Source organism: Piliocolobus tephrosceles, chromosome 14 (assembly GCF_002776525.5).
Source record: "Piliocolobus tephrosceles isolate RC106 chromosome 14, ASM277652v3, whole genome shotgun sequence".
NCBI lineage: Eukaryota > Metazoa > Chordata > Mammalia > Primates > Cercopithecidae > Piliocolobus > Piliocolobus tephrosceles.
The window spans coordinates 7,435,408-7,445,907 of NC_045447.1; the positions used below are offsets into that span (position 1 = coordinate 7,435,408).

The following is a 10,500-nucleotide window of genomic DNA, read 5'->3' on the forward strand; positions in this document are numbered from 1 at the left end:
GCATGTCTCACTCCAGGTCTCTCAAGGGGAGCCTCACCGCACTGTGATCTTCATATGCTCTGCTAAGCAGGATTCGCACCACTGACAAACCTGCCGGCCTGATCAGTATCATTATCAGAGAGTGCTACCCACTTCCCAACTGCCCTTTTCCAAGCTGTCAGCTCGGTGGGGACTAAGCCAGGAAAGGGTGGTGGGGCTCAGTCTGAGATGGCCTTCCCAGGCCCCAAAGGCCGGCACACCTCCGCTCCTTCTCATCCACATAAAGATCTAAAATCTTACCTGGCTCAAGGAACGTGAGTGAGGGCACCTGGGGGTTAGGGCGGAAAGGTGGAGAGAGAACAGGTGCAGGTGGGGAGGGATTTGCCCTCAGTAAGCAAGAAGCACAGGACCTGACCTCCTCTCCCCACTTCCATGTCGCTGCGACAGCCTGACACCCAGTCAGACGTGGCTTGTATGGTGGCACAGCCCACTCCCAGTGATGCCGGTGGGGCCAAGCTGCTGGCAGGTAAGTGCCAAGGGTAGAGGAAGGGTCAAAGCATAGCAGGGCAAGTGCCTGAAAGATGGCTGTGGGCACCCAGGCCGCCGAGGCTCTGGGTAGCTGGGGGCAACCTGCCACCGTTCTGCTCTTAAGACCTGATGCCGGACCCCAGCCCTGTCGGGAAAACCGGAACCCACTATATCCCGGCCGTCCCCCCATCACAGGCTCAGAACAGGCAGGATCACAGGCCGAAGCAATGTGCCAAGGATTCTAATGTAAACACTGATTTATTTAAAAAATACTACAGAGGACAGATTTGGATTAAAAAAAAAACCACAGAGAATCATATACAGAAACAAAATGCACTGGACCCAGAGAAGCAGAGGAGCCACCACAGGCATCCGAGGGAGCAGGGCAGGGCGCTGTGTACACGCCACTTACAAAAGAGCGTCTATAAAAGATGCATACCAACAGATACGTGTAAAATATAGTGGCACGTCACGTTAACAGAGAGAAGGGACCAGTACCTCATGGAAACAGGCAGTCTGGGGACCTGGGTGGGCGCTCTGCTTTGTCTTCAAGGCCGCTGTCGGTGACTAGTGCCTCCCTCAGGCTGCGTCACAGCCGTCGGGGGCAAAGAGGTGATGTGCTGTAAGAACCGCATAAAACGATCCAGAGAAAACCATTTCTACCAGAAAAATAAAGTACAAGTTTAGGTGATGAGCATAAAGCTAGGGCCTGTGCGAGGCTGCTGGCACGAGGCAGCATGGGGGGCGGGAAGGTGGCTCCTCCTGGCTCTCCCAGCGTGAAGCCTCGGGGGCGGCCACCTGCCCACTGCTCTTGGAGTTAGCTGTTCTGTCAAGGTCCAGGAGACCCCGGGTCCCCGCCCAGAGTCACAGCCCCTGTACCTGGGCTCCAGCCTGGGGCAGCCTCGGGGAGAAGATGGCAGGCGTGCTCTGTGAAACATTCGAGGCTTTCAGTCAGGGGCTCCATTTGTGGTTTTCCTAACACTCCCTGATGACCCCCACAGAACATGAGGATATGTCACTCACGGTAATTAAATAAGACATTCGCCCAGTTAGAGAGTACAGCCAGGACCAGCACTGGCCAGGCCCTTTCCTCCCGCCTGTGCGCAGGTGCCCGGTGGCAGCTCTGTTCTCTCTCAGGGCGGCTACAGAGAGGCAGGGCTTTGAAATGCTTCCGGAAAAGTGAAGACTGTCTTGTTCCAAAGGAAAGGGCCTTGGAAGGATCTACTTTGTCTTAGAGGAGTGGGGGAGGGGAAGGGCCTTTCAGGGCACCCAGATGTGTGAAAGGAAGGTTCACTCTGGGCCCTTGCAGACCTGCCTGGGCCCAGTCTGGGGCTATTTGGCACCAGCTGTTCACCCAACTAGCCACTGCCTCCCTTGTCCCCTGCCTCCATTCTGTCGGGGGAGGGACGTTGGCAGTGACAGTGACCTGCCACCCTTGAGACTCAAGCTTTCTTGCCAGGATTCACAGTGCACGTCACAAGAGAGCAAGAGCTGGGCTCTGGGGATGTGGAGAGGACAGATGGAAAGCACATGCCCCGTGCCTCGATCCTTTTCAGCTCCCACCTGCCCAGGACTCAAAGGCTGGTTGGCTTTAGCACCCTGTTTTCCACCCAAATCAAGAGCTGTCCTGCACATGAGGAAATGGCGAGTGCACCCCGCCCCGGGCAGCAGCGGAGGGCAGAGTGACCAGCCGTGATGCATGCCCGTGTGTGCCCTTCCCGAAATGTGGTTCTTGAAACATGTCTTCAGCACAGGACAGGCAAGGTCAGGGAGTGCAGGCAGAGGGCCTGATGCACAAGGCCTCGGTTTAGGCTTCCATTCTTGGAGAAGTGGAAGGAGAAGCCCAGCCAGGGCAGGAAGGGCTCCAGAGAGAAAAAATGAAGAGGACACTCCACATCAGCCGTTCCCACCTGGCCTGGAGAGCTCAGTCTGGAGCACTGGGTGGGAGCGGGGCGGGTCCTGGCATGCTGACTGCAGTCCACGGAGCAGGAACTCCACAGATAAAACTCGAGGACAGAGATGGAGAAGGGAGCCCGGGTGGGGCGGAGGAAGGTGCGGGAGGGCAGGCGGTGCAAACGTAGGTAGTAGAGCTGGACTCCACAGGGCCCTCAGCTCTGCCTGGCGCAGAGCTCCTGGGCCAAGGTGCTGACTCACTGGTCCCTTGTCAGCCACTGTCACAGGTATGGGAGAGCCCGCATGTGCTGCAGGCAGCTCCGACGGGCCTGACACCTGACCCCTGACTGCTGCTACCTCTGCACTATGTCACTGATTTCCTTCACCGAACTGAGGAGCTTGCTGAAGTCCTGAGTGGCTGCCGGACCACTGCCTGCTGTCGCCGGGCAGATCTGAAGCTCCCGGAGATTATTCTCCAGTTTGTTGATGGCCTCTCGGAAGGCAAACTTGTTCCTCATTTGCTGGATGGAATCCACATAGCTCACGCAGAATGTGTAGAGGTTTTTGCCGGCCTCGAGCACCGCACTGTGGCTGGCCATCTGCTCTGAGTTCCTAGAGATGGCGAGGCACAGCGCCTCGGTGCTGTCTAGGACCACGCCCTTGGTGATGGCGCCACTGGCGATCCGCTCTGGAGGCTGGCGGGTTTTCCGAAGAGACACTCGGGTTGATATGAGAGGGATAAAGGCAGTGGAAGATGGCTGGTCCCCTGCCAGGGCTGAGGATGCTGACGGCAACGTGGAGGGAACGGGGGCTGGGCTGATGGGGGTCCCCGATGGCTTGGTGGACTGTGGCTTTGGAGTGGCCGGGAGCACGGGCTTTTTGAGTCCCTCTCCTGGCTGGCTGGGCTTGGCAGCATCACTGTTCACAGCATCAACCAGACTGGCGGCTTTTGTCTTTGCACCCAGGCCTGCCTCCCCAGCCGCCTCCTGGCTCGGGCTCTGCGAGGGCTTTCCTCCAGCCTTCCCTGCAGAGGCTGCTGGTGGGGGCGGCGGGGCAGGTTTGAGCCTGGACAATTTCCCCTTGTCCCTCCCTGGCGACTCAGAGGAGTGCTTGTGCCTCCTTATTCTGGACTCCTCGGCGGGGCCCTTGCTGGTGCCTCCTGGTGCACCTGAGCCTGCTTTGCTGGTGGGGGTCACTGGCTCAGCTGCAGCAGGGGTCCCTAAGGCACTGCCCTTTCCAGCTTCTTCCTTTTGGGGGAGGCCTGAGGCAGGGGCCATCATGACCTGCCGCCGGAGGGGTTTTGGAGTCAGGTTGGGCGGGCTGGAGCCTGGGCTGGACTCCATGATGTCTTTGAAGACCTCATCAGCAGCTTCCTCATTCTTTTTCACCAGCCTGGGCGGGGGCGTTACTGTGCCTCGGGCCACCTGGTCAGACCTGTTCTCCCCTGCCCTCTTCCGAGGCAAAGCCGGCTTCTCACTTTTGTGCCCTCCAAATGTGGACGAGTCAAACTGTCTTCCCGTAGACTGCAAGTCCCGAGGCAGCGTGACTGACCTCCACTCTGTGTCCTTGGCCCCGTGGGGAACGCAGGAGGCGGAGCAGGAGCGCAGGAAGCGCTTGCTGGAGCTGCCACCACCCTCCTCCTCGCCACTGGCTAGGCGACTGCTGGTCAGCGTGCTGGACTTCTTCCACAGGTGGGGAGACCGAAAGCCTGAGCCCCCAGACTCCCGGAGGGCTCCATTGGGGACCCCAGCCCCATTGCTGGGCTTTGGGGACTTGGCTGGGTCAGCTGTGTCCAAAGGGGTGAGAGCCAGCGCCCCATTGCTGATGTCTCGGCCCTCTTCCTCGCCGGCCCCTCTGCGCTCCGGCTGGCCGTCCATCTCCCGGAAGGAGCTGCTGCGTTTGGGAGGGGTTGGGGCTGTCTTCTTCTTCTTCTTGATCAAGGCGCTGAACAAGTTGGTCTTTTTGTCTTTGGGGAGAAGGCGTTCATCTTCATTCAGGCTGCCCTCCAGGGGACCTCGCTCTTTTCGAGGGAGCAATGGAGACACGGCAGGCTCCTGGTCCAGAGGCTCTGAAATACAAGGGGAAGAGCTGACAACTCCAGACAACTCCAGAAGCTGAGGCAGGAGAATCGCTTGAACCCTGGAGGCAGAGGTTGCAGTGAGCTGAGATCTCCCCACTGCACTCCAGCCAAAACAAACAAACAAAAAAATTGTCAAAGGTCAACCCTTCTTATCTCCTGTGCATAATGGCCCATTGTCCCTTCCCCACAGTGGGACACAGCCCCTTATTCCCAGAACTCCTTGTAGGCCTGTCGGCTAGCTGGCTGGCAGGAGAGCCACAGGTTTTGACCCTTTGCTTGGCCTTGTCATCGTTTTTACTCAGCAGAGAGTGATGTGGGTGGGTGGGGGGACTGCTGCCTTAAAGGAAACCACTGTAGGGATGAAAAGGCCAGGGCCATCCAACTTTTTGTTCCCATCTTCAGGGAAAGAGACCAAAGGTTTTCTTTTGAGTTGGAGTCTCCCTCGTTGCCTGGGCTGGAGTGAAGTGATGCAATCTCAGCTCACTGCAACCTCCGCCTCCCAGGTTCAAACGGTTCTCCTGCCTCAGCCTCCCAAGTAGCTGGGATTACAGGCATGCGCTACCACGCCTGGCTAATTTTGTATTTTTAGAAGAGACAGGTTTCACCATCGTGGTCAGGCTGGTCTCGAACTCCTGACCTCAGGTGATCAACCTGCCTTGGCCTCCCAAAGTGCCGGGATTACAGGCATGAGCCACTGCACCCGGCCCAAAGCCTTTCCTAACGACAATCCTAACAGCAATGATGGCTTTATTGAGAGGAATGTGACACGTGCTTCACCTTTACAACGTCATCTGCTGTGCATTCTCACAACAGCGCTGTAGCACGGTTACAAGTGAGAAAGCTGAGGACAGACGGAGAGGAGGGACTACTTGCCTGGCCTCATGGATGGTGGGCATCAGAGCCGGTTATCAGATCCAGGCCTGTCTGAGCCCAGATGCTTGGGTGCTCCTCTGGGAGCATGGGGTGGGGGCAGCCCCCAGATTGTGCCAAGGGAGCCTGACCTCATGATTCGCTCACCTTGGCCTCCCAAAGTGCTGGGATTACAGGTGTGAGCCACCACACCCAGCCAACAGTTTTTTAATGGGCACTCTTTAAATATGAATCATAGCTTATAAGAAATCTTTTTGGTAGCCAGGAGCGGTGGTTCACACCTGTCATCCCAGCACTTTGGGAGGCCAAGGCGGCCGGATCACGAGGTCAAGAGATCGAGACCATCCTGGCCAACATGGTGAAACCCAATCTCTACCAAAAAATACAAAAATTAGCTGGGCATGGTGGCACACGCCTATAGTCCCACCTACTCAGAAGGATGAGGCAGGAGAATTGCTTGAACCTGGGAGGCAGAGGTTGCAGTGAGCCGGGATCACGCCACTGCACTCCAGCCCGGCAACAGAGCGAGACTCCTTCTCAAAAAAAAAAAAAAAACAAAAACTTTTTGGTGTTGCCAAGCTCCTGCTAGTGAATAACAGAATTTTCCCTCAGAAGTCAGCTTGCAAGAAGAGGTTTTCTGTTGGCACCTGTAACTCAGAACAGAGGTACCAGTGTGCATTTATCAGAACCCAAGGCAGCACGCGGGACATCTGAATCAGGGAACACCAAAGCCCTCTCAGAACTTTAATCTAGTGGAAGGAGGCCAGGAGAGTGAAATTGCAATGAATTATGCACTACTCGGTTTCAGCACTGAGCAGTTAATTGACACCCTTGACTCACCAAGAGATCACCATCAAAATACCCCTCAGATGAGACTGACGGGCATAAATGAACATGACTGCTGATCACACAGCGTTCCCACAGAGGCCTCCCCCTACTGCTCAGCCACCCGAAATCAGGAAAACCAACAGGAGGAGGGAGGGTGGAAGCTTCTGGACAGTCTATATGCCATAACCTCCAAGGGGATGAGTGAGATGACCCAGCGGGGGGTGAAGTATTGTTAATTTGGACTTATTTAGCATGCAAGCCTTTGAAACGTGCGTTTTGGTACATTACACACTATACTCTATGGTAGTGGACGTATGTACTTTATATACCATATATATGGGCTGTATGTTCAGTTTTTTTTTTTTTTTTTTTAACTAATATGAGTACATGATAAAGAAAACTCAGGTTTATAGATTCTGCTATCAGTAAACATCCCACCATAAATGTCCATGAAGTGGGGATTTGTCCGGTCCCTTCACATGTACCCAGTCTGTGGTCCATTAGAATGGAGTCCACCATTTCCATCCCCAGGATCCTCTACGAACCCAGATGCTTGGCCTAGCCCCCACCTCCAATATGGTTTGGCTGAGTCCCCACCCAAATCTCACCTTGAATGGTAATAACCCCCACATGTCAAGGGCGGGGTCAGGTGGAGACAAATGAATCATGGGGCCCTTTCTCCCACATTCTCGTGGTAGTGAATAAGTCTCACGAGATCTGATGGTTTTATAAAGCGGACTTCCCCTGCACAAGATCTCTTGCCTGCCACCAAGTAAGACATGACTTTGCTCCTCATTCGCCTTCAGCCTTGATTGTGAAGCCTCCCTAGCCATGTGGAACTGTGAGTTGGTGAAATCTCTTTCCTTAATAAATTACCTGTCTTGGACATGTCTTTATTAGCAGCATGAAAACAAATGAATATACCCCTCAATGCTTTTGTTCAGCTGGTCTGCAGCAGAACCTGGACTGCTGGTTCTGGGGGCCAACCACGAACACAGAACAGAGCCTTGCCTGTAGGCACACTACATCAATGTTGGCAAATATTATTATTGCTAGTGTTCTGAGACCCTCCTGAGCTGATCCCAACTTCCTCGCTTGCCTAGACAATGGCACCAGAAACATGTTCTTCCCAGAGACCACCAGGACACGGGCCCTGTCCACAGGCATGTCCTGGTTCCGCCTGGCTGCAGCGAACTTGTTACATCAGTGCCTTCACCCTGAGCTGCTCATCACGCAGCCTAGTGATTACTATTGTTGCATCTGCTCTGAGACAGCAACCACATATGCCGCGGGTAACAGGTGGGAGATGGGCTAGCTCCTTGGCGGGCTTCGGAAGCACCTCTGCCTATGGGACTGAACTGACTGCTGGAGCCTATACTCCTCAGGGACTCCCAGAGGGAGGGGACAGGAGGCAGATGGGGAGAGGAGAACCTTCTTCCTTCCAAAGCCGAACCACTGACACAGGCTGTGGCTGCACTTCTGTGTGGACTCCATTCACAGCTTCCCTTTGGCCTATGCTGGCCCAAATGTAGCCTCTGGCAGGGAGGGGAAGAGCAGCGGGGTTTCGGGGGAGTGGGGGACATACCGCTCTCTCCCTGGCCCTTGGAGTGAGGCATCTCAGGCAGGTCGGTGGCGTCTCTGTGCTCCGCAGCTCTCCTGGAGGTCCTCGTCTTGGTGGGCAGCTCTGGGGCCTGCAGCAAGGTACTCACAGCCCCACGGATGCCTTGCTTCCCCAGCTCCTTTTCCACTTCTAAGAATCACACAGGGACAGAAACAAAAATCCAGTAGCCATCAGTACTGGTGTTGGCTTGGTATGGTGGTTCTCTTTCTTTGTAAGATAACAGTGCTCATCTGCACACAACTAAAGACAAGGCACGTGGATGCTGGAGAAACAGCCCTTAGCATTTCTCAGAACTCTGCAGGGCTGCAGCAGACAAGAGAGCAAAACACTCCACACCTCTGCCCAGCTTTCTGGTCTCAGGACAGGCTGGTCTGTGAACTTCCACCAGGAAGTGAACTGAATGACCCAGGCTGCAGTCCCCCATGGCCACCCTTTCACTCCACTGCAGGTACCCCGGGACGGGTACTTTACCGTCTGAGATACTGGACTCCTGGAACATTGTTTCAAAGGCTTGGTGGATTTCAGCAAAGGAGGGCCGGTCAGAGGCATTCCACTGCCAACCTGGACAGATGAAACCCAAGTCAGATCATCCATGAGATCTGGCTAGCAATACAGGGCTAGCAGTTTTCAAGGAAAAGTCTAGAATGAAAGTAGCATTCCATTTCTGCTAACCATCTTTTGCTGCAACAAGTTAAAATGACGAATGTCATCATGTCCTATTATAGACATTAAGAGTTTGAAAAGACATTAGATGCTGGCAAGAATATGGATTGTAAAACCCCAGAGAGACAGTGACAGCAAGAGCTGCATTTACAAATATATTTTTCCCAGCCCCACTCTAGTAGGTGTAGAAAATTACTAAGCTGTTTCAAACAGCTCACCTTCTATCTCATTCTTTCTTCATGATTATCGAAGTCTGCAGTAAAGAAATTCTCATGAAAATGAGACTAACATGAGGACTAAACAGACTAAAAAAGCCTAGTACTGGGGACCCGGAGCAGTCACTCCTCTACCCGTCTAATTGGAGTATACAATGGCACAACCTTTTTTAACGGTTTGGTAAAATTTATCAAAATTTAAAATCCACACAGTTCTTTGAACCAACAGTTCAACTTTTAGAAATACCAGCCAAAGTGCCCAGAGATTCGTGTACATGAATATTTGTTTCTGCTTTATTTATAATGGCAAAAATCAAACAAATGTGTAAAACAACCAATGCACATCAAAAGAGGACCGGATGAATGAGTGAAATCATTTAATGGAGTGCTGGTCAGCTACACATAAATAAGAGGTGGGGAGAGGGAGAGATCTGAATACATGGACATGTGGGAAAACAGTGTAAGAAATGGCCATATAAATACCTTCTAAGATATATGAAAACATCCTGTGTGTGCACAGTACAGATAACATATATGGAATTAGTAAAAAACGACTGGATAAAAATTACCTCACAGCCGGGTGCAGTGGCTCACGCCTGTAATCCCAGCACTTTGGGAGGCTGAGGCGGGCGGATCACCTGAGGTTGGGAGTTGGAGACCAGCCTGACCAACATGGAGAAACCCCAACTCTACTAAAAATACAAAATGAGCCAGGCGTGGTGGCGCATGCCTGTAATCCCAGCTACTCGGGAGGCTGAGGCAGGAGAATCACTTGAACCAGGGAGGTGGAGGTTGAAATGAGCCAAGATTGTGCCATTGCACTCCAGCCTGGGCAACAAGAACGTTGAAACTCCGTCTCAAAAAAAAAAAAAAAAAATCACCTCGTGAGCTTAGCTACTATAGCAGAAGGTTTGAAGGTAGGGCCCAGGAATCTGTATTTAGGAATACACCCAGGTTTGGTATCTATCAATACCATTTTTGCTTTAAAAGACAAGTCATGCATATACTGTCTATCTGTAAATAAAGATCAATAGGTATCAAATGTCTACATTAGCTGCTTCTGAAGAACTGGAATGGAGAGAGCTCATGGAAAAACTTTCAACTTTGTGTACACACTCCTGCATGGTTGGAATTTCCTGGAATGCCCACATATGCTTGTGAGAACAGGCTGAGGAAGGCTTACATGCTCGCATGAGTTCATAGACCTTCTCTGGGCAGCCTTCTGGGCGCTCCATGCGGTAGTCCTTCTCCAGCAGCTCATACACCTGGGACAGGTCAATTCCCGGGTAAGGGGACATGCCATAGGTAGCAATTTCCCAAAGCAATACTCCAAATGCTGAAAGAAAACCGAAAGAGGCTGTTCAAGATGTGTAGCATTTTGCTACACTACATTTAAAATCGGTTACATCTGCAGCAGACCTCAGAAGGGATGGCCCCAGTAGCAGCCCAAGCTGACATTTTACCAGGCTCTTTATCATCAGAAGACCAGGACAAGGCCGGGTGCAGTTGCTCACGCCTGTAATCCCAGCACTTTGGGAGGCTGGGGTGGGAGGATCATTTGAGGTCAGGAGTTCAAGACCACCCTGGCCAACATGGCAAAACCCCATCTCTACTAAAAATACAAAATTAGCCAGGTGTGGTGGTGCACAGCAGTCGTCCCGGCTACTTCGGAGGCTGAGGCAGGAGAATCGCTTGAATCCGGGAGGCGGAGGTTGCAGTGAGCCGAGATTCCTCCAGCCTGGGCGATAAGAGCAAGACTCCATCTCAAAAAAAACAAAAAAAGAGACCAGGACAGAACAAGACTCAGTAAACTTACCCCACAG

The 10,500-nt window shown here is 53.0% G+C and overlaps 1 protein-coding gene across 3 annotated transcripts in view; it reads right to left on the bottom strand.

Annotated features, from left to right (window-relative positions):
* Window positions 1-746: 746 nt before the first annotated feature.
* ABL1 (ABL proto-oncogene 1, non-receptor tyrosine kinase) overlaps window positions 747-10,500 on the bottom strand; it is a 181,369-nt gene continuing 171,615 nt past the window's right edge. For all 3 annotated transcript variants that reach the window (XM_023216935.1, XM_023216934.1, XM_023216936.1), the window contains exons 8-11: window positions 9,861-10,013; window positions 8,271-8,360; window positions 7,764-7,928; window positions 747-4,468 (exon numbers count right to left, since the gene is read on the bottom strand). In XM_023216935.1, coding sequence (XP_023072703.1) covers window positions 2,754-4,468; window positions 7,764-7,928; window positions 8,271-8,360; window positions 9,861-10,013 — 2,123 coding nt within the window. In that variant the 3' untranslated portion in view covers window positions 747-2,753. The remainder of the gene's footprint in view (window positions 4,469-7,763; window positions 7,929-8,270; window positions 8,361-9,860; window positions 10,014-10,500) is intronic.